Here is a 24,490-nt window from a genome sequence, read left to right on the forward strand (position 1 = left end):
GCTGGTAGTGCCTGTAGTTGCAGCTGCTTCCTGATTCAATAATAATAATTTATTATTTATACCCCACCCATCTGGCTGGGTTTCCCAGCCACTATGGGCGGCTTCCAACAAAATATTAAAATACAATGGTCTGTTAAACATTAAAAGCTTCCCTAAACAGGGCTGCCTTCAGATGTCTTCTAAAAGTCTGGTTTTTCTCTTTGACATCTGGTGGGAGGGTGTTCCACAGGGTGGGTGCCACTACCAAGAAGGCCCTCTGCCTGGTTCCCTGTAACTTGGCTTCTCACAGCGAGGGAACTGCCAGAAGGCCCTCAGCACAGGACCTCAGTGTCTGGGCAGAACGATGGAGTTGGAGATGCTCCTTCAGATGATTGAACCCTAACCAGAACCCCACGTGGGTAAAGGTTTGGGAATTGGGATGTTAATTCGCTCTTACCTTCGTCTCTTAGCCTTTGCTCTTCGCCACAAGTTCCTGCTCTGTGCTTTTCCGAGCACAATTCAAAGTGTTGGTGCTGACCTTTAAAGCCCTAAACGGCCTTGGTCCAGTATACCTGAAGGAGCGTCTCCACCCCCATCGTTCTGTCCAGACACTGAGGTCCAGCGCCGAGGGCCTTCTGGCGGTTTCCTCGCTACAAGAAGCCAAGTTACAGGGAACCAGGCAGAGGGCCTTCTCGGTAGTGGCACCCACCCTGTGGAATGCCCTCCCACCAGGGGTTAAAGAGAACAACAATTACCTGACCTTTAGAAGGCATCTCAAGGCAGCCCTGTTTAGGGAAGCTTTTAATGTTTGATGGATTTCTGTATTTTAATATTTTGTTGGAAGCCGCCCAGAGTGGCTGGGGGAACCCGGCCAGATGGGCGAGGTATAAATAATAAATTGTTGTTTTTGTTTTTGTTTTTGTGTTTGTGTTTGTGTTTGTTTTTGTTTTTGTTTTTGTTTTTGTTTTTGTTTTTGTTTTTGTTTTTGTTTTTGTTTTTGTTTTTGTTTTTGTTTTTGTTTTTGTTTTTGTTTTTGTTTTTGTTTTTGTTTTTGTTTTTGTTTTTGTTTTTGCCATGGCTTTTCGCCTGTGGGTGTTTGGCCGGGAAACTCTTGCTTGCTTGCAAGTATTGCTGTGAGTGTATGTTTTAGTTAGTGATATTTTATAACGTTTTTATTTTCTGTTTATAACCTTCTAAGAACTGTGTGACTTTTTAAGAACTGTTTTGTTTTGTTCAAATTGTCCTTTCTTTTAATAAATACTGAAAGGGACCTTTTTGTCTCCTGTTTTCTGCCTTTTGGCTGGGAAGCCAAACCAGTGCCTAACCCTTTGGACACCTACCGTTCTACCTGTTGAATTTCTGTCTGCATCACGGTAAAGTGAATCAGGGCTGTGCAAGCCCAGTAAACATGGAGGGTCTTCTTCCTGACCCCCCCGGTCTAGGGTTGCACGGAAGTCACGAAGAGTCGGACACGACTAAACGACTAAACAACAACAACTACAACAAGTGGCAGCGTCACCCTTTGCAATTTGTGCTTCTGCAAAGAATGATACTACTCTTCTCCTTCTTTCCCAGTTCCTGTCAGTGGCTAGAAGGACTGGATAAGAAGGGCGGAGAGTGGTATCTACCACTACATCGAGTGTCTTCAAAGTCCATGACACCTTTGGTAAAGGCTGTTCTCCAGCTGGAGCACTCACAGGCCAGTGTTTCCCAGTTGTTGGTGTTTATACTACATTTTTTATATGTATTTGCCTTGAGACAGTCTTTAAACCTCTTTTGTTGACCCCCAGCATTATGTTTTCCATTTTTAAGTTTGGAATAGAGTAGTTGTTTTGGAGGACGAACATCAGGCATCCGCACAACATGACCAGTCCAATGAAGTTGATGTTGAAGAACCATTGCTTTGACACTGGTGATCTTTGCTTCATCCAGTACACTGATATTAGTTCTCCTGTCTTCCCAAGTGATGTGTAAAAATTTCCGGAGACACTGTTGATGGAATCTTTCGAGAAGTTGGAGATGGCGTTTTGTAAGTGGTCCATGTTTCACAAGTATACAGTAAGGTTGGGAGTACAATAGCTTTGTAAACAAGCATTTTGGTTTCCCTGCGAATGTCCCAGTCCTCAAACACTCTGCACTGCAATCGGGAGAAAGCAGCACTCACAGAGCTCAGGCAATGCTGGATTTCGGCATCAGTGTTGACCCTTGTGGAAAGAGAACTGCCTAGGTAGAAGAAGTGATCAACATTTTCCAATGTTACACCATTAAGTTGGATTTGTGGCATTCCAGAGGGGTTATTTTGTACTTGTTGGTGCAGCACTTTGGTTTTTTGGATGTTGAGCGACTGGCCAAGCTTTTTGTAAGATTCTGCGAAGATATTTAGGATGGTTTGGAGGTCATCCTTTGAGCATGCACACGCTATGTTGTCATCAGCATACTGAAAGCTCTATGACGGAAGTTACCGTAACCTTACTCTTTGCTTTCAGCCTGCTCAGATTGAAGAGCTTTCCATCTGTTTGAAATATTATTTCTACCCCAGTGGGGAGTTTTCCTTCGACAAAGTGTAGGATCATGGCAATGAAAATAATGAATAGAGTTGGGGCAATAACACAACCCTGTTTAGCACCTGATCTCACTGTGAATGGTTCACTTTGAGAGCCACTGTTATCTGCGATGGTTGCTGTCATATTATCATGGAGGAGTGGAATGATGTTTACAAGCTTATCTGGGCAGCCAATTTTCAGAAGGACAGTCCACAGGGCATTATAATTTACACTGTCAAAAGCCTTAGTCAGGTCAATAAACGCATATACAGGGGTTGGTTTTGCTCTCTGCATTTTTCCCGAAACTGTTGAGCGGTGAAAATCATGTCCATTGTCCCCCTAGAAGGCCGAAAACCATTTTGGGATTCAGGAAGGGTCACCTCGGTCCTTGTGGAAATGTGTCAGCATCGTAGTGGGGGTGTCTCATAATATATGCATTTGAATGCAAATTTCCCCTAATGTATACATTTTTGCAAGGCAATTTCCCCCTGGTACAATGAAATTTTATTCTTATTCTTTATCTTAGTATATGCTTTTATAAACACACACACACTACTTGGCTGGAGAACTGCACTGCAAATCTTGGAGAATCTGAATTTCAGAGATTGGGTGTGCTTTGGGTTCCATGTTGTTCCAGAAAGTGCGAATTAGGCAGGTTTGCCTCAACATGTGAAATGAATCCGATTTCTCCCTCATTCAAGCACTGAGCCTGAGTCAGGAAAGGCCCTGGAGGGGACCTGTCTGCTCCAATGAAGAGGTGACTGCTTGCCACCTTGCACTGGCCCTCAAGGTAAATTCTCCCTTCCACTGAGAACAGGATACAGTAGCAGACAGAATGGGTGGGGTGCGAGTGAGCAGAATCTGCTCTGGGTGCCTGTTCAACCTGGGCTGGCTAGTCTGCCTTCTTGCAGGCCACAGGAAACTGAGCAGGCTCACCTACGTCAATGCTCAGCTATGCTAAAGAAATCCACAGTTCCTTTTACTTTTTGAAAATGACATCATGTGTGGCCTTCTTATTCAGCAGCAAGGGTTTTGCAATGTTGCAAAATGGCTGTGTGCTTTTGAAAGAGGGGGGGAAGCTGAATACTTAGGAAGGAACTGATGCGTGGGAAACGAATGCTGGTGTTGCACAGAGAGAGAGAGGGAGAGGGAGAGAGAGAGAGAGAGAGACTGTCATTTAATTCTACTCAATATTGATCCAGAGCAGAACTCCCACATATAGTTAACACAGAAAAAAATTAAACACATTGCATGATTCCCAAAAAGTAGACCAGAGGCAATTGTATTTCATCCAGCAGACCTTTACTGCTACTGAAGGCAAATGAGCAGAATGGTCACAAATCCAATACATTTTGGATTGGTACTGTCCCTAAGAAATCCAGTTGCAGCTGACTTAACTTAAACTTACAATAACTTATAATAAGACTAAACCTTAACACTATATACAGAACACCACACCAGAAGGAAGAGAAAGAGTGAAACCCACGCTCCTCCTGGGCTTACTATTATAGTCAGCATGACCTTGACATAAGAGATAATAGAACAGGCATCCCCAAACCTCGGCCCTCCAGATGTTTTGGACTACAATTCCCATCTTCCCCAACCACTGGTCCTGTTAGCTAGGGATCATGGGAGTTGTAGGCAAAAACATCTGGAGGGCCGCAGTTTGGGGATGCCTGTAATAGAACCAGTTTAAGCCAGCTGTAGAATAGGAAAGATCTCTACACATCAGATCAATACTTTCTGTACTAAGAAATGCAAACTGACACAAACACACAAATAATCACACACAAACACACACAAACAAAACTTAGTTGGTCTTTAAGGTGCTGCTGGAAGGAATTTTTTTATTTTGTTTCGACAAACACACAAAATTCATCACCTGTGGATTATTAATTTTTTTAACAACAAACACTGCATGAAACAAGATGTTTCATCAGACGAGAGGCTGCCACACAAAGTATCTGCACTGCCTCTGGTTCCCGGCTGTTTTGGGAGGCAGCCATGTACCATAACAGCCATCAAGTGGCAAGGTGGGAGGCAAGAAAGGAGGGACTGTCTTGCAGCAGGATCCACAGGGGCAGCAGATTCTGACGTAGATCTTTATTCCCTCTCCTGTTCCTGATCAGATGCACCGACTCGGGAAAGAGATTGGGGAAAGGGGGCTGACGTGATTTGACAACATCACGTCCGGGTGCCATGTGCAATGTTGCATAAGTTTCCTGGTAATTCCCCTTTATTCCCTCTTAAAAGAATAGACACAACACAGTCTTGTATAAAAGTATATAAAATAGTTTACTCACATTCTGTTCACAGAAGGATCCCAGAAGGCAGACTTAGGTTACAAAATAGATACATGTGGAATCTATCCCATAAGGAGATACAGTGGTACCTCGGGTTACAAACACTTCAGGTTACAAACGCTTCAGGTTACAAACTCTGCTAACCCAGAAATAGTACCTCGGGTTAAGAACTTTGCTTCAGGATGAGAACAGAAATCGTGCTCCTGCAGCGCAGTGGCAGCATGAGGCCCTATTAGCTAAAGTGGTGCTTCAGGTTTAGAACAGTTTCCGGTTAAGAACGGACCTCCGGAACAAATTAAGTTCTTAACCAGAGGTACCACTGTAGTTCCTTAGAAGTTGCTTCTTCGAGGAATGGAGTCAGAGATTGAGATGGGTGCCTCCCCTGTGCTATTTTGTTACCTGCACAAATGAGGTCACAGCCACCTCTGGTCACACGTAGAGGAAGTTTATCCCAGCCCAGGAGGAAACAGGAAGTTCTGGCTGGCTGGTCCAGACACCCCCTTTTTATGTCCACTCTAGGAATGTTGTATTTGACTGCTCTGTGTTTCACATCCCACAATACTCAGGGTCTGGACACAACGCCATCAGGTGTGATGTCCGAGCGTCACTAGGCAGCTCAACTTCCATGGCCAGCAGCTTCTCTGTCTCCTTTTCCTCGTCCTTCTGCTGCCACCATGGGCCGGGGGCTGCTTCCCCGCAGGAAGAGGAGGCGCCACTGCCAAAGGCGTAGCTGGGGGGGCAGAAGGGGGGCAGCTGCCCCCCCAGAAGCAAAAAATTAAATGGTTAAGGCAGCAGCCCAGCGAGGAAGGCAGGCATCCCGCCGGCGACACAGCCACCCAGAAGGGAAAGGGCTCAGCTCTCGCTCTGACTCGCCCAGCTCCAGACCATAGCTGCCAAGTCTCCCGTTTTCCCCGGGAAATCCCCGTTTTTCCAGCTGTCCCCAGCCGAAAAAACAGATTTTTTTGTTTTTCCCCGGTTTATTCTGGCGCGGCGGCCATTTTGGAACTGGGCGGAGCATGCTCAGAAGCGACTTTTGATGCTGCTCTGCCCAGTTCCAAAATGGCTACAGCACGACTTCTGGTGCGGCAGCCATTTTGGAACTGGGCACAGCAGCATCAAAAGTCACTTCTGAGCATGCTCCGCCCATTTCCAAAATGGCCACCGCGCTACTTCTGGTATGCTACTTTCAGTCCGGTCCCTTATTTTTCAGAGAGGAACTTGGCAGGTATGCTCCAGACCAGGGAAGGGGGCTGCAGTTCCCAAAGCTGCCACTGGGGGCGCGAGGAGTCCTCAGGCTGGAAAGAACTTGCAGGAGCACTCTGCCTCTCTCTCTATCTCTCTGTCTCTGCCTCTCTCTCCCTCTCTCACACACCACCTACCCCAGCGGCTGGCCGGCAATGCTCCTGCGTGTAAAAAAGATGAGTGATCCTTGCTGTTGCCCCATCAAGGTGAGAGATCATAGGACAGGTGGGGGAGAGATCTCCTGCAAGCACTCTCTCGCTCTCTCCTCCCCCCCTGTCTTTTATCCCCAGGAGCATTTAATCCTAACCCCCTCTTCCTCTTGTGACACTCTTTAGTTCACTTCTGTCTGACAAGTTGTGAAAATTATTATGATAAATGGCCTCAAAAGTTTTGCTTTTAATATATCTTTTTAGCAGCACCTCCTCCTGTGCCCAGCCACATAAAAGAAGGAGCTGTGAGCTCAAATCCAATTTGCACCCCAAGTACAGTAGATTTGCCTGGGGGCAGGGATTAAATCTGCATCTTGCAAATCCGTAACATTCTTTGCTTTCAAATAAACAAAGGTGCCTTTTGCAAGCCACTCTCTTGAGAACTGGACGGTTGGAAGGGACCCTTGAGGGTCCTCTAGACCAACCCCCTCCAGTGCAGGAATCACAGCACAAGCATCTCTCACAAAACAAGTTTGTTCCATCTTCCCTGTGAAGATACAACAGAACCATTCACAGAGTTGGAAGGGAACCACCAGGGTCATCTAGTCCAACCCCCTGCAATGCAGGAATCTTTTGACCAACATGGGGCTTGAAACCACAACCCTGAGATTAAGAGTCTCATGCTTTACTGACTGAGGTTTGTTTATGTTTCCTGTTTACAACCTAACAACCATGGCTTGCCCCCCCCCTAGTTTTGATCCTGGGTACGCCCCTGGCCACTGCGTTCCTGGCTCATGCAACCCCCAGACATCACACATGACAGTGTTGCATCTGGGTGTTGTGCACGACAGTGTCACATCCAGGCATCACGGACAATGTCATGACATCATGCGTGATGCCTGGGCAAACACTGAGGGGGCCCAGCCTCCCACTAACAAATATTGCGGAGGGGGTCAGTCCCTAGGAGTCAGCACCCCTGTTCCTGACGTAGTTGCTCCCTCGTGACAAGGGGTGCACCAGTTTCTAGTTCACCACAGGTGCCAAAATGTCTTGGGCCTGCCCTGCAACAGTTCTTATTTTTATTATTAGCATCCTTTGTCTCTCTCTCTTTTTAGTTTGGTTTATGTTTTACATTGTTTCTTCAGGACAGAAAAATTCAATCAAACGCATTGGGAAAAAGGATAACAAAATAAAATGTGGAGAAATGAAAGGGGAAAAAACCAAGAGAACTGGTGTTGACAGTTTCACCCTGCTCTGGCTCCTCCTTTTTCTCTTTTTCTTTCTTAAAGTGGACGGCATAATTACTTTTCCTGGAGTGTGTCTAATGCAACATATTGTTTGCTTGAGTTACAGCAGGCAGGAGGTAGATCTCTCGATTGCATATGCTTGACAATGCATGGGAACAGAACAGTGTTAGAGGCAAGACTGCAAATCAACAAGGGTGTGTCCACAATATACTTCCTTCCCCTCTGCCTGAGAATGCAAAGAGCATGCTGAAGCTACTGCTGTCACTGTAGCAGAGGCAGAGGCCAAGGCATTCATTGGAGGCTGAATCTGATGCATCCTCAGTAGCCCCCGCCCCCCCCCCCCCAACCTGTGGATCCTTCCACCTGAAGTGGTCACCTCACCTTGCCTCATGCTCCCATCAGTCCCAGCCAGCACCAGGGTCAGCAATGAGGGGAGTTGGAGTCTGGCAGCATCTGCATTATGGAAACATAGCATTGTAGAGTTGCAAGGGACCCCAAGGGTCATCTAGTCCAACCCCTGCAAGGAAGAAGAAGAAGAAGAAGAAGAAGAAGAAGAAGAAGAAGAAGAAGAAGAAGAAGAAGAAGAAGAAGAAGAAGAAGAAGAAGAAGAAGAAGAGGAGGAGGAGGAGGAGGAGGAGTTTGGATTTGTTATCCCACTTTATCACTACCTGAAGGAGTCTCAAAGCGGCTAACATTCTCCTTTCCCTTCCTCCCCCACAACAAACACTATGTGTGGTGAGTGGGGCTGAGAGACATCAGAGCAGTGTAATTAGCCCAAGGTCACCCAGCAGCTGCATGTGGAGGCGACATGAACCCGGTTCCCCAGATTATGAGTCTACTGCTCTTAACATTACACGACACTGGCTCTCAGTGTGGAAGGAAGGAATCTTTTGCCCAAAGTGGGGTGCAAACCCATGGCCCTGGGATTAGGAGTCTCTTGCTCTACTGGGTGTGCTATTGCAGGACCACTGGTTCCCCACCTCCCTCTGTAAAGTGCAGTGTACACTCATGGGGCTTCTGCAAACAGAACAGAACAGACAAACAAGTCCTGAAATCCCACACCCATCCCAGCCTTGTCTGTTGCTTTTACATAATAATAATCAAAGAATCGTAGAATTGGAAGGGAGCCTGAGGATCATCTAGTCCAACCCCCTGCAATGCAGGACTATGCAGCTGTCCCATACGGGGATCCAACCTGGAGCCTCAGCGGTATCAACACCATGCTCTAACCAAATGAATGATGATGATGATGATGATGATGGTAGGTCACCCATCTGATTGGGTTGCCCCAGCCAGTCTTCCAACAAATTTAAACACAGGAAAACATCACACATTTAAAACATCCTATACAGGGCTGCCTTCTGATACCTTCTAAAAGTTTATTTCCTTGGCATCTAATAGAAGGCCGTTCCACTTCTACCGAGAAGGCCCTCTGCATAGTGTTTGAAGGGCTCACAAAATAAGATGACAAAGGGGAGGGACCTCTTGTATTGCATGAGGGCTGAAGCAGAGTTGCGGCTGGGACACTTCTGAGAAGTTGCCTGAAAGAGAGGGGAGCGGGGAGTGCCTACTGAGTTTCCTCTCGGAGCGGAGAAGAGAAGCCGAGGTTTGATTTACTGGCAGCGCCTCGCAGGACGGGACAGCGCATTCAGAACAGCAGGAAATTGTGTGCCAAGTTCTTCCCGGAGCCTTGGAGCTGGAAAAGATCCCGAAAAAAGTGGGTCAGGATGGAAAGTGGGGAGATCAGTGAAGATGTGGGGGGGAATGAAGCCATTCGTCTTCGCGAATTGCCAAGAAACGAAGCAGGCAACGAGACTGGAACGAATGGACGGAGGTAGGTCGTGGGAACCTTTTGTGGATTCACAGGGGTTAATATAAAGAGCAGGTGTCTAGGTGTGGTTCCTGGGCATAGCAAAGGGGAGAAGCTGGGAGGGACAGCTGTCCCCGCAATCAATAAAAATATATAAAAACACATAGCTAACTAAGGTTCCCCCCCCAACAAAATACCTAACCTGCTCCAACAAAAATCTTGGCTACGCCCAAGTGTGGTTGGAATTGGCTCAGATTGTGGGCTTAGGAACGAGGAGACCACAGAAGAAAGGATGCTAAGGCATTGATTGGGGAAAGGGAAGCTGGAGGAAGCCAGAAGGAGAAGGAGACAGAGGCAAGGCTAGGGAGAGAAGCGAAAAGGACAGGAGACAAATGCAGGAGGAGATATAAATAAGGAAGGGGGGTTCTCTTGTGGAGCACAATGGGGCCATTTAAAGTTCACTATGTCTCCACTATAGGCAAACATTTTCCATAGGGGCACGTTTCCCAACTCGCTTTAGTTTTGAAATGAGCCGCTAGATGATGCTAAGGGGCGAACTGGCTGAAGTAGCATCACAGCACACATAATCTACGGAAGGTTTAGTTTAGTAGCTGCTGTCTCATCGTTGGAAGAGCTGTTTCTTCATTTTTTCAACTTTCAGGTCTTTATTGAAACTTAAAATAAATGTACTAGTATTAAACTTACTGTTTTGACATTGCATGTACTAAAAAGGGGTTTCTTTCTTCACGTAACTATGCATTTGTTTTGCAAATAACTTACACTGCTACTCGTCGAGGTAGTGTCAAAGTTCCAATATGGTGACGGGGCACGAATTCCAACAGCAACGGGGCACGTATTCCAACACATGTCTCATTGGAAAATGGGTGCATGAAGACTGCACCAAAGGGGATGTTACATTTTTTTGTTTGTGTTCACTGTGATTCAGACAATGACGACTTTTGTTTTTTAAAAAAATCTGCCTTTGTTAAATTGTTAAGTGACATTTTTTGTAAAATCATTAAGTGGCATTTGTTTCCTATATCCAATTTATTTCTCTATTACTTTCTCTATTAGTCTATTATGATCTTACCTACTATTATTATGCCTTTTTAGTTTACAATTTAAAAAATGCATATTAAGTAACAAGCAAGATTTATTACCTGTGTTTTACCATTTAAAGTATAGTTGGAAAATTTGCCCTTGCACATTTTTAGTAGGCTGGAAAACGTGCCCAGCATACGCGGCACATTTTCCAATTTGGCATGGTCAGACTTAACCATTTGCTGTCAAAAACTATATTTACTGTTTTGAAAAGTAATGGTGCTAGTTTGTAGATAAAGGTATAGGAAATACAATGATATCCTGTTTACCTCAAAATAGATGGTGATGGTGATGATGATGATGATGATGATGATGATGATGATGATGATGATGATAAATACCAAAAATTAAATTATAAAAAGTTGGAAAATGTGCCCCGGTCTCCCCTAACCCTCGCTGCTGCAGGCACCATTTTACAGCCTCACTTATTTGTAAAATCAGCCTTATGGGCAGGACTTGGCAAGAAGGAAGTGGAGAAGGTTAGGGGAGAGAAAGGTGGTGGAGAGTTTTAAAGGTACGGATGGTGAGTTTGCTATGGGTGCTGAAAGAGGCAAAACGACAGCACAAAGATACGAGGAGAGTTTGGCTTGGCAACCGGGTGGTAAAAATTATGTGGATTCTATTGGCATTGCTGAATTGCTGGTTACATCGCCGAAGGCAAACATAGAGATGTGGCATCAGATCAAGAGACCCTCGACCTTGCTTTGGTGCTCCCCAAATCTGTGCTCTGCTGAAGCTCTCATTTAAGAGGAAGCCCCTTCAGAAAGCCCAGTAAGGAGGATCAAGCAATTGGTCCTGTTCGAGCTCCTTACAGCTTAGAGCAGAGCTTTCCAAACTGTGTGTATGTCACCTGCAGCTTGTAGGTGTGTCACGTGAATACTTCCCCTGCTCCTCCTTGGGCTGGAATGGGGTTAGTTTAACCTCCAGCTTGCTAGTCAAACTGTGTCCGTTGAAATGATGCATGTCTAAAAAGTGTGTCCCCAAGTGTGTCCAAGCTCTGGCTTAGAGTATTCTGCAGGAGGGCATTGAGGCTGCAGCCTTGAGGAGAGTCCTCCTGTTTTGTGGCGAGGAGGACTCTCCAGAACAATATTTGACTATTTTAAGCCGTCATACAGAACTGCCTTTGAGTTATAGCATCCCACAAAGGTCTTAAACAGAGAGTACTCCAAAGCTCTGTTGTCAGTCTCATAAGAACTTATGGATATATCTGTTCCCTACCACACAGGCAAAGACAATGGCTAATGGCTTCCATTGTTCTCAATGTTGTCTTCTTTATCATCATCCTTGTCCTTGCAGTAGGTAAGTTGCAGAAACTTGGATGTTATTTTCCTTGAAGGGATAGCTCAGTCAGTAGAGCATGAAGCTCTTAATCTCAGGGTCATGAGTTCGAGCCCCATGTTGGGCAAAAGTTTCCGTCCTCAGCACTAAAGGGATTATAACACAGTTCCAGCAGAATTTGCTTTAGATCAACAAATACTGTGGGATAGGGAGAATAAAGGGGTGATCATCATATGTACAGCACACCCAAAAAGGCACCTGCATCCAACACTGAATTCCTATTATCACAGTGTCTACACAAAGATAATTCTCCCACACACACCAATTATTCTCCCCCTGGTCTTGGAAATGGAGATTACCAAGCTCCCGGTTCTCCCTGGCTCCTGCTCCCCTTTGTCTCTTTTTTAATAAACATTTTTATTAGATTTTCCAATGTAAATATCTAATCCAGTTTCCAATTATATAAATTATACAAATATCAATTAAACGTTTTAACCAAATCTCCTGCCAAATTATACAAATTTATCAACTCCCCATGCTCGGAGTCTTCTCCCCTTTGTCTCAACGGAGCAAATGCCCGAACTGTATCCTCCTCAGCCTGCATGGGAATTTCTTGCAGAGCCAGCCCTGTCATGAGGCAGAGTGAAGCAGCTGCCTCGGGTAGCAGATGGGAGATGGGTGGGAGAAAGTAATGGTGGTGAGCTGTTGGGGAACAGAGCTCTCTGTGCTGCTATTATCTGCCCTGTGGCCCCAGAGCTCCTGCCCTCAGATGCGGTGGAGGACATTGTCTGGTTACAAGTTTAAGATTCAAGTGCCTATCTGTGCATGGAATCCAGAGTGAACGCCTTAGTGTCCTTCACTTCAAGCAGCAAGATATTTGGGCCAACTCCTGGCTTCCTGAGAGGCTTCCTGATAGGCGGGGTTGTCATCCTGCCCTTGGCAACAGAATATTGCTTCTCTTTAAGGACTGCGTGCCTCACTGAGGGTCTTTTGTTACTTTCAGCTAATCTTCCGAGATGGCTGGTGGATGGAGTGTATTGTAGATGTATTGTAAAAAGGGATACATATGTGCTTAATATATATATATGACTTGTGTTTTGTACTTGGGAATTGCAAAAGAATACACAAAGTTATGTTTTAAGGAGCTGTGAGGCAGATAGCTAGGCCCTACTCTGTTTCAGCCAAATGATCCCAGTTTCTGTCTGTGCTTCTCGGGAATAGGCGGATGAATAATCTGGTATTATTGAATTCTCTGTACCTATCTTAGTTCTTCATAACAGAACAAAGCAACCAAGTTCCAACCCTGTTCCTACTGAATATTGCCCATATAACTGGACCAGCTATAGAAACAAATGCTACTATTTTTCGGAAGAAGAAGGGGATTGGAACTCCAGCCAAGTGTTTTGCTGCTCAAACGATGCGTCTCTTGCTAGGATTGAAGAGGATGAAGAGGTGAGGTGTGGAAACATTGTCTGTCTAAGCTGTTTGATATACTGTATAACTCTAAGCCATGGTTTGTTCGACAAACCACAAGTTAACCATGAGTTGTCCTATGAGTGGTCAAAGAAACCATGGCTTTGGCTCATTTCCCAACTGCGCTTGCCTCATGCCTTTGTATCTTGGTTAGTGGTCAGACAAACCATGGTTAAAGAAGGGATTGTGATGGTTAAAACAAACAAGTGTTTGTAAGCCTGAAACAAACCATAGCTTCAGATCAATAAGCAAACCACATAATTCTAAGCCATAGCTTAATAAACCATGGCTTATGTGAACCAGGCCAAATTGTTGTTTAATCATTAAGTTCAACCATTATGTAGCACAAAGGAGCTGAAACATTGAGCACATGAAATACATTTTGTTAAAAAGTATTTACTTAAACAAACAAACACCCCATCCCACATTTGTATCCTGTGATGGTAGTTGAACTGAAGTTGCTCTTTATTTATTTTTTTAAAAAAGAAACTGGTAAATATTTTGGATTTGTGTAATATTTTCAGTTGTACTGTGAATATGACAGTTCAAGGCTCTAATACCTTCTGGTCTTTTAAAGTCTTTTTGCAAACGTCATGACATGAAGAGGAGCTACTGGATTGGCATGCAACGAGGGATGGGAGAGACCCGGAAATGGCTAAATGGAGACACTGCGAAGTGAGTCCTTCCCATAAATACTGATAATCAAAAATGAAATGTTTCCCACATGTAATTATTTATAGAAGGACTTCTTTCCTAAGGAACATACTGTAATTTTGAACAAAATCACAACACCCTTGAAATGGGAGTTTATAATGCAATTTATCTGAAATCCGGCAGCTGAAGTGCTTCAGATCCCAGCAGATGCTACAATACCAGCTACAATAACTATGTTCTACTTCCACTGTCAGAGGCAACCAGTTTTCCCACTGTGAGAACAGGATGTTGGACTTGGTAGGCCATTGGCCTGACCCAGAAGTCTTGTCTTAGGTTCTGTGAGTTTCCTTTCCAGCTTGGACATGCCTGATTTGGTCCCACCACCTCTTAGCAAATATCTGGGGCAGGGCCGTCTTAAGCACCTTTAGCACCCTGGCGCCATGGTGTGATGGATCCCCCCGCCGCCCCCGCCGCCCCGTTTTCCAGCGTGGCGGGCAGGTGGGTGGCTGGGCTCAGCGCGCAGCACGGTCGCCGAGGGCACTGCTGCGCGGCGGAGCGGCTGGCGGGCGGGCCGGCGCGGCTGCGTGGCACCCCCCCCTGGCGGGCTGGCACCGTGGCACACTGCGCCACCCAGCCTGGCCGTAGAGCCGGCCCTGATCTGGGGGGGGGGAGAGACTTCACTCATCTAAAGCAGCCTTTAGCAACCTTCCAGATATTTGGAGCAACAACTATTAGCCCCAGCCTGAATGACCATCTATTTGCCCATTTAACTCAGTACTGTTTAGGGCAGTGATGGCGAACCTATGACATGCGTGTCAGACATGACACACAGAGCCCTCACTGCTGACACGCGTCCTATCAGCCCATTCGCGCTGTTGTTGTTGCCCCCCCCCATTTGTTCTCCCACTCCTCCTACAGCTTGTCTCCGCTACAGCTTGTCTCCACTGTTAAAACCTGGATCCTTTGTTGTTGTTGTTGTTGCTGCTGCTGGTAGCCAGAGGTTGATTTTTTAACCTGTTCTGTGCTGTTTTTGTTTTTTGAGCGCTTTGGCAGACTATGTCAGTGCTGCGTGTTAGTTCCAGTGAAGATATTATTTGGCATTTATTTCTGTTCCCTTTCCCCCCAAAAAAGCACAGCAGCTTTGCGGTAGTCCCCCCCCAAAAAGCAAAGCAACTTTTGCACACACACCCCCCAAAAATACTTCCAAAACTTTGTTCAGCAGCTCCCCCCAAAAAGCTCAACAACTCTGGGCACTTTGTGATAAATAAGGGTTTTTTGGTTTGGTTTGGTTAAATAATTAGTTTTTGGTTTATTAAATACAGTTATATATTACAATTATGCATTTTTGTTATTTAAACTATAAAAATCGCGAAATTATGGTTTTTTTTCTCAAAGTGACACACCACCCTAGTTATGCTCGGTTTTTTGGTGAATTTTGACACACCAAGCTCAAAAGGTTGCCCATCACTGGTTTAGGGTGACCATCAGCATCGGGTCTCTATGGTTTCCTGCAGACATCTTTTCATTTCACCTGTTGGATCCTCTTAGTTAGAGAAGCTGAGGACCTGAACCGAGGACTTCCTACATGTAGAACATGTGCCTTGACCCCAAGCAACAGGGTTTAGTGAAGATCCATTGCAAAGTTCAGCAGTTACAATGCTTTTAGAGTCCCTATTGATGGAATAAGCCTTCCCTGAATTGTTTCTAAAATAAAGTAGGGGCCAGGACATGCTGAGATTCCATGATCTGGCACAAGGATTCAACCCCCACTCAGAAATATGGATGGTGGTGTTAAAAAGGCACAACGAATTCCAGTGGCATAATATACTGGGGCTGGGGAGTATTTTGGGGTGGGGCTGGGTGCAATTCCTCACAATGCCCTGCTGTGTCATGAGCTGGAGGGCGCCTTGAGAAGGACGCAACAGGTCACGGCACCCTGAACCATTATTGCGAGATGGCAGTATTGAGTCAGTGGCTCATGTGCTTCTGGCTTGCACTTGAGGAGTGAGGTTATTAACCCTCTATTATTGTCCATGCCGGGTCGCTCAACCATTGCCACTGTGCCCTTTCTTTTAGCAGATCAAGATGATCAGGTGACAGCAAGAACTGCAAGGTTCTTTAGCGGGGAGCAATTATTAGGGACACGGGTGGTGCTGTGGTCTAAACCACCGAGCCTAGGGCTTGCCGATCAGAATGTCGGTGGTTCGAAACCCCGCGACAGGGTGAGCTCCCGTTGCTCGGTCCCTGCTTCTGCCAACCCAGCAGTTCGAAAGCACGTCAAAGCGCAAGTAGATAAATAGGTACCACTACAGCAGGAAGGTAAACGGCGTTTCCGTGCGCTGCTCTGGTTTGCCAGAAGCGGCTTCGTCATGCTGGCCACATGACCCGGAAGCTGTACGCCGGCTCCCTCGGCCAATAAAGCGAGATGAGTGCTGCAACCCCAGAGTTGTCTGCGACTGGACCTGACAGTCAGGGGTCCCTTTTTACCTAAGAACAGAATCTGAATGGTGGAAGGGCACCGGTGGCGGGAGGCATCATTAGAGATGGGGTCCCTTTACCTTTACCTTTAATTAGATCTATTATTTGATTATTGATGTAAACCCCCCAAATGTATTTTCTATAGTTAAGTTTTAACTTCAGTACATTTTATTTTATAGCTATGGCTGTGGCTGATGCAAATAAAGATTCTTCCGATTCCAATTCTTTTTGAGAGTCTTGCAAAGCAGTGCTGGGCTTGCGGGGTACTGTGAGGGCACCCCTCAAAACAGGGCAGCATCAGCTGGCCAAGCTCCTCACTGTACGGCCAGGCAGGTGACACAGCACAGCTCTGCTTTGCTCCAGTGGGCAGGGGTTGCGGCCTGCCTGCCCCACAGCACGCCACATGCCCCTGGCATGCGCAAGCCCACTGCAAGTGCCAGCAGGGAACACTCTGCCACTGTGCTATTCACATGCGTTCCAGGTGCCAAGTGAATTGAGCTGCATTAGCCTAACCTGTCAATACCAATTTATTGTTGCAGGGGATACGTTTGACCCTTGCCTGACTCTATATTTTGTGTTGCAGGATGAAAGTGATTGGAGGAGGAGAATGTGCCTATTGGAAAGCACAAGATACCAGTGCCACAGCCTCAAGGTGCACTTCAGTACACCAGTGGTTTTGCAGCAAATCTGCCATATCTAAAAATCACGATGACGTATGAATAAAAAATATATTAAAGCTAGTAAACGTAGTTTCCTCCAAATGTGTTGCACTACGGCTACCATCATCCCCGTGCAGGCTGGCTGTGGTTAATGCATGTTGGCATCTCATTCGCCACCCCTGTGTTATATAGGGACGCCATACGTCCTGATTTTCCTCTGAAAATGGCGCACTGGATAATTTTTCGGAAATTGGGCAAATGTCCTGGGAAACTGGCAATGGGGGTTAAATCATGCCAAAAATGCTTTTAAAAGCTCCAGAACTGAAAAATTGTTGTAGCTTTTACTAAAGAAAAAAGAAAAAAAGCTCAACTTTGGGGTCTTCCTAAAAAAAGCTGAACAACTTATGTGGGATGTAACATAAGCAGTCAAGTGCAACGCTTCCTGTTTTCCTAGAGTGGAGACACAGGGGGATGTTACTCCAGTTCCAGGAGGACTTCCTGTCACACCTAGTCTGGAGCATCCTCCCCCTGCATGTGACCAGATGGGTGTGCGTGACCCTGGGAGACCCCATAAAAGGGGCTGCTCGCTGCTCTCTTGAGGACCAATTTAGCCTGATCCTCCATTCCTTTTTCCCTTCTCTTTTTATGAAGAAACCCTTCTGGGACCTTAACATTAAAATTCTTCCCTGCTCTCCTTGCCAGCCTTAGCAGGACTAACTTGGCCAGTTAGCCCTGGCGATGCTATTGTACTTTATGCTGTTTTTAAGCTATTTTAAAGTCGTTTTTAATCAGTGTTTTATACTTGTTGTTAGACACCCTGAGCCCGGTTTCTAAACTGGGATATTATTATTATTAATTGTTGTTGTTGTTTTGATGCCATCCCTCGTTGTTCTTGTTGTTCTTTTGATGCTGATACTGTCTGCTGGCTCTCCGCCAGCAGGACATGGGCTCAAATCCTCATATGGGATGAACCCACATTCTCTTCTGTAACTCTAAGCTAAAGCCTGCCTTCAGGGATTCAACTGTGAACTGAATGTGAGTAAACTTCTTGTTACTTATAAAGATCTTTGTGTCTTTATTCTTTTTAGGAGGGATAAAAGGGGACTTACCAGGAACAAAACCCAGTCTGGACAAAGCCAGATTGGATTGCTTAGGTAAAGAGATTCAAACGAATCTACCAACTAGCTTCCTACTATACACTGGGGAATGTACTCTGCTGTTGACTCACAAGCGTGAGTGAGGAAGGATACTATTAAATCAATATATCCTCTCCTGGTATCTACAACATTCCCACAACTTTCAGGGTGTCCTGTTTTTTACTTCGAAGCTGCAGACTAAAAGCAGAGGGAGCTAGAATCAAATCTGTACTTGCCCATGAAACTTTGGGTGACTCTGGGCTTGCAACCTTCAGTGTTTTCACATATCTATACTGTATATATATAAATGTAAAAAGGGCATGTTTGTGTTTTCTTCGCAACCGCTTGACTGATTGCGTTGAAATTTTGACACAACCTTCCATTCAAATATGTGAGTGTTTGCACAAACTTAGATTATACAGATATCATACCTATCACAGGTAAAAACGTGATTTTTTGGGAAAAACAGGAACAGGAGAGGTTGCAAAACATCGCCCTCTAGCGACCACTCCAATGGTACTGCAGTTTCAAATGTTTCCCTCTGCAAAGCAGCTCAGTTCAGGTTTCCAGGGCTGCACGTTGTTCTGCCCACGTGCTCCGTTCTCTAACTGCTCACGTGATCCCTTCTCTGATGGACTACACGCAAACAGAAAGCCCCCAACAGGGAAGAAACCACCACCCTTAAGGAAGAGAGCCAGCTAAACAAACCGGCGGGGGGGGGGAGGCAAACTCCTCATACGGTATGTGAGCGGGAGAGAGAGGGGGGTCAGGCTGGAGGCTGACACATGGGGGAAATATAACATCACACACTGGGAGCAACACACCGGAGGCAACAGAGAGAGGGGTGTTGTTGCGCCATACGCCTATCCTAGGAAACGGGGACCCTGACTGAGCCACAGCAACGCGTGGCTGGGAACAGCTAGCATGAAGTAAATAATGTGGTCTCCTCCGCTCTTGCCTCTTTCCCTTTCCTTGTGGAATGCTTTTGCAAAAAAATGTACAGCTACATGTGGAGCCTTTCATTTATCATCTCTCAAAAAGCCCCCATGCAAGATTTAGGACTACAGTGGTACCTCTAGATATGCAGACCTCTGGCTGCGTATCTTACAGGATGTGAACGCGGAAAACCCGGAAGTATTTTTCCGGGTTTCACTCCGCTCGCATGCGCAGATGCGTCGGGATGCAGCTAGAGCTCTGGAACGGATCCCGTTTGTAACTGGAGGTACCACTGTATAGAGGTGAGAGGTTGCTATGTGTTGGGGTGGGAAGGTGAGACAAAAATTGCCTGCTTTGTAATGATACGTCAACCTTACTTGAGGTCTTGTAGGAGCTGAAACGTGGATACCTCTCATCATGCAAGGATTTGAGCAAGCCACAGGAACCAGGGATATAAAAGGCCCTCTCTTTACCGAAAGCAGCATCAGTATTCAGGAAGCAGGCAGTGCAACCCACTAACCTCCATTACTCTTCAATATGAGCTTCTATTTGATGAATTTGTACCTGGGTCTCACTGCACATGTTTGTTACATGATGGAAGTTAATGACTCTTTAAGCAGAGGCTTGACTGGCATATGTCAAGAATGTTTTGATGGTGTTTCCTGCTTGGCAAGGAGGTTGGACTGGATGGCCCTTGTGGTCTCTTCCAACTCTATGATTCTATGATTCTATGACTGAGAAAGTTCTTCCAGAATTTACCCAAATGTCCAGGAACCAGGAGGCTACTGTCTGTGGCAATGAAATGAACAGGAGAGGGAGAGTGGGCAAGAAGAGAAGCTGAAGTCTTCTTGCCACCTGCAGCTACCCCCTCCCTCCTGCCAGCATTGCACCTGCAGCTGAGAGCAGCAGTAGTCTTGGAACATCTGCATCTGAGCCAATCTATGTGTCTAGCTACAAAGCAGAGATGGGGCCAATACAGTGGTACCTTGGTTCTCAAACGTCTTGGTTCCCAAATGACGAAAACCTGGAAGTAAGCGTTCTGGGTTTTCGAATGTTTTTTGGAAGCTGAACATCCGATGTGGTTGTCGGCTATTGTTTCTGGGGCGCCTGCACCAATCAGAAGCTGCACCTTGGTTTTCGAACATTTCAGAAGGCAAACGGACTTCCGGAATGGATTAAGTCTGGCACTTTTGTTTATGCTATTTATTTTGCGTTTTTGTTTGTGAGGCTTTTTTGGTTAATTTGTTTTTGTGGCTGTGTGGATGATAATTTTTATCAGCTACAATACTTTCTTATTTATTTTATAGTACAGTACATTGGTACTTCATGGATCAATCAAAGTACCAATGTAACGTGAGCAGTTACATTGGTACTTCATGGATCAATGCCTTGTCGTGGCGAAGGGGCTTGAATAACTCAGAGAAGCTATGAGCTATGCCATGCAGGGCCACCCAAGATGGACAGGTCATAGTGGAGAGTTTTGACTAAACGTGATCCACCTGGAGAAGGAACTGGCAAGCCACTCCAGTATCCCTGCCAAGAAAACTCCATGGACAAAGACAACAGGCATATAAAAGTTATGACGCTGGAAGATGAGCCCCTCAGGTCGGAAGGCGTCCAACATGCTACTGAGGAAGAGTGGAGGACAAGTACAAGTAGATTCAGAGCTGATGAAGTGGCTGGGCCAAAGCCGAAAGGACGCTCAGTTGCGGATATGCCTGGAAGCGAAAGGAAAGTCCGATGCTGTAAAGAAAAATATTGCATAGGAACCTGGAATGTAAGAACCATGGATGGAGGTAAGCTGGATGTGGTCAAAAATGAGATGACAAGAATAAATATCGACATCCTGGGCATCAGTGAACTAAAATGGAAGGGAATGGGCGAATTCAGTTCGGGTGACTATCATATCTACTACTGTGGGCAAGAATCCTGTAGAAGAAATGGAGTGGCCCTCATAGTCAACAAAAGAGTGGCAAAAGCTGTAATGGGATGCAATCTCAAAAATGACAGAATGATCTCGATACGAATCCAAGGCAGACCTTTTAACATCACAGTAATCCAAGTTTATGCACCAACTACCGGTGCTGAAGAAAGTGAAATTGAACAATTCTATGAAGACCTACAACACCTTCTAGAAATGACACCAAAGCAGGATGTTCTTCTCATTACAGGGGATTGGAATGCTAAAGTAGGGAATCAAGAGATAAAAGGAACAACTGGCAAGTTTGGCCTTGGAGTTCAAAATGAAGCAGGACAAAGGCTAATAGAGTTCTGTCAAGAGAACAAGCTGGTCATCACAAACACTCTCTTCCAACAACACAAGAGACGACTCTACACATGGATATCACCAAATGGGCAGCATCGAAATCAGATTGATTATATTCTCTGCAGCCAAAGATGGAGAAGTTCTATACAGTCAGCAAAAACAAGACCTGGAGCTGACTGTAACTCAGATCATCAGCTTCTTATAGCAAAATTCCAGCTTAAACTGAAGAAAGTAGGAAAAACCACTGGGCCAGTAAGATACAATCTGAATCAAATCCCTTATGAATACACAGTGGAAGTGAGGAACAGGTTTAAGGATTTAGATTTGGTGGAAAGAGTGCCTGAAGAACTATGGATGGAGGCTTGTAACATTATACAGGAGGCAGCAACGAAAACCATCCTAAGGAAAAGGAAATGCAAGAAAGCAAAATGGCTGTCCAACGAGGCCCTACAAATAGCGGAGGAGAGGAGGCAAGCAAAATGCAAGGGAGATAGGGAAAGATACAGGAAACTGAATGCAGATTTCCAAAAAACAGCAAGGAGAGACAAGAGGGTCTTCTTAAATGAGCAATGCAAAGAAATAGAGGAAAACAATAGAGTGGGGAAAACCAGAGATCTGTTCAAGAAAATTGGAGATATGAAAGGAACATTTCGTACAAAGATTACCATAATCAAGGACAAAAGTGGTAAGGACCTAACAGAAGCAGAAGACATCAAGAAGAGGTGGCAAGAATACACAGAGGAATTATACCAGAAAGATATGGAGGTCTCGTACACCCCAGGTAGTGTGGTTGCTGACCTTGAGCCAGACATCTTGGAGAGTGAAGTCAAATGGGCCTTAGAAAGCACTGCTAATAACAAGGCCAGTGGAAGTGATGATATTCCAGCTGAACTATTTAAAATTTTAAAAGATGATGCTGTTAAGGTGCTACACCCAATATGCCAGCAAGTTTGGAAAACTCAGCAATGGCCAGAGGATTGGAGAAGATCAGTCTACATCCCAATTCCAAAGAAGGGCAGTGCCAAAGAATGCTCCAACTACCGCACAATTGCGCTCATTTCACACGCTAGCAAGGTTATGCTTAAAATTCTACAAGGCAGGCTTAGGCAGTATGTGGACCGAGAACTCCCAGAAGTGCAAGCTGGATTTCGAAAGGGCAGAGGAACCAGAGACCAAATAGCAAACATGCGCTGGATTATGGAGAAAGCTAGAGAGTTCCAGAAAAACATCTACTTCTGCTTCATTGACTATGCAAAAGCCTTTGACTGTGTCGACCACAGCAAACTATGGCAAGTTCTTAAAGAAATGGGAGTGCCTGATCACCTCATCTGTCTCCTGAGAAATCTCTATGTGGGACAAGAAGCTACAGTTAGAACTGGATATGGAACAACTGATTGGTTCAAAATTGGGAAAGGAGTACGACAAGGTTGTATATTGTCTCCCTGCTTATTTAACTTATATGCAGAATTCATCATGCGAAAGGCTGGACTAGATGAATCCCAAGCCGGAATTAAGATTGCCGGAAGAAATATCAACAACCTCAGATATGCAGATGACACAACCTTGATGGCAGAAAGCGAGGAGGAATTAAAGAACCTTTTAACGAGGGTGAAAGAGGAGAGCGCAAAATATGGTCTGAAGCTCAACATCAAAAAAACCAAGATCATGGCCACTGGTCCCATCACCTCCTGGCAAATAGAAGGGGAAGAAATGGAGGCAGTGAGAGATTTTACTTTCTTGGGCTCCTTGATCACTGCAGATGGTGACAGCAGTCACGAAATTAAAAGACGCCTGCTTCTTGGGAGAAAAGCAATGACAAACCTAGACAGCATCTTAAAAAGCAGAGACATCACCTTGCCGACAAAGGTCCGTATAGTTAAAGCTATGGTTTTCCCACTAGTGATGTATGGAAGTGAGAGCTGGACCATAAAGAAGGCTGATCGCCGAAGAATTGATGCTTTTGAATTATGGTGCTGGAGGAGACTCTTGAGAGTCCCATGGACTGCAAGAAGATCAAACCTATCCATTCTTAAGGAAATCAGCCCTGAGTGCTCCCTGGAAGGACAGATCGTGAAGCTGAGGCTCCAATACTTTGGCCACCTCATGAGAAGAGAAGAATCCTTGGAAAAGACCCTGATGTTGGGAAAGATGGAGGGCACTAGGAGAAGGGGACGACAGAGGATGAGATGGTTGGACAGTGTTCTCGAAGCTACAAACATGAGTTTGACCAAACTGCGGGAGGCAGTGCAAGACAGGAGTGCCTGGCGTGCTATGGTCCATGGGGTCACGAAGAGTCGGACACGACTAAACGACTAAACAACAACAACAACAACAGTACATTGATTATTGGGACGCAGGTGGCACTGTGGGTTAAACCAGAGAGCCTAGGGCTTGCCCGTTGCTCGATCCCAGCTCCTCCCAACCTAGCCGTTCGAAAGCAAGTCAAAGTGCAAGTAGATAAATAGGTACCGCTACAGCGCGAAGGTAAACGGCGTTTCCGTGCATTGCTCTGCTTCGCCAGAAGCGGCTTTGTCATGCTGGCCACATGACCTGGAAGCTGTACACTGGCTCCCTCGGCGAATAACGCGAGATGAGCGGCGCAACCCCAGAGTCAGTCACGACTGGTCAGGGGTCCCTTTACCTTGGTTATTGCTTTCATTTTATGGATCCATGGTCTGGTTAGATAGTAAAATTCATGTTAAATTGCTGTTTTACGGGGGTTGTTTTTAAAAGTCTGGAACGGATTAATCCGTTTTGTATTACTTTCTATGGTAAAGTGCACCTTGGTTTTGGAACACTTTGGTTTCGGAATGGACTTCCGGAACGGATTAAGTTTGAGAACCAAGGTGCCACTGTACTGCTATAATGGTTTTCACTGCAGTAACTCCCCATCCTTGACTCAGTCAAGGAAATAGTCCAGCGCTCTAACCCCCACCCCACACTGGTTCCCATAGCTGGAGGAGTCTGCAAAAGTAGAGGGACACATGACACTGAATAAAGGACCAAGCTCATTACTAACACATACACACAGCCACACACACACGTGGAACCCATATTTCCCCAAAGAGGCAAGTCTGTCGTCAGATGGGGGGGACCTCTGTGAGCTTGGGATGCGATTGGACTCCAACTCCCAGCAGCCCTTGGCAGGTGTTGAGAACTGCAGTCCAGCAATGAGAGAGACCCCCCAGGTTACTTAAACACACACACAGAAAGACACACAAACTACTTGGGCGAGA

General features: G+C 45.6%; 1 protein-coding gene across 2 annotated transcripts; it reads left to right on the forward strand.

Annotated features, from left to right (window-relative positions):
• The first annotated feature begins 8,850 nt into the window (after nt 1–8,850).
• Nucleotides 8,851–17,978, forward strand: LOC118081062 (C-type lectin domain family 2 member B-like). 2 transcript variants are annotated; one of them, XM_035107200.2, is made up of 5 exons: nt 8,851–9,297; nt 11,600–11,673; nt 12,920–13,104; nt 13,703–13,800; nt 16,841–17,978. In XM_035107200.2, the coding sequence occupies exons 1-5, from the start codon at nt 9,191–9,193 to the stop codon at nt 16,974–16,976; spliced, it is 600 nt and encodes a 199-aa protein (XP_034963091.1). In that variant the 5' UTR covers nt 8,851–9,190; the 3' UTR covers nt 16,977–17,978. The 2 variants fall into 2 exon arrangements, with proteins under 2 accessions (XP_034963091.1, XP_034963092.1); XM_035107201.2 differs by lacking the exon at nt 11,600–11,673.
• The last annotated feature ends 6,512 nt before the right edge of the window (nt 17,979–24,490 follow it).

This window comes from Zootoca vivipara, chromosome 2, assembly GCF_963506605.1.
Source record: "Zootoca vivipara chromosome 2, rZooViv1.1, whole genome shotgun sequence".
Classification (NCBI taxonomy): domain Eukaryota; kingdom Metazoa; phylum Chordata; class Lepidosauria; order Squamata; family Lacertidae; genus Zootoca; species Zootoca vivipara.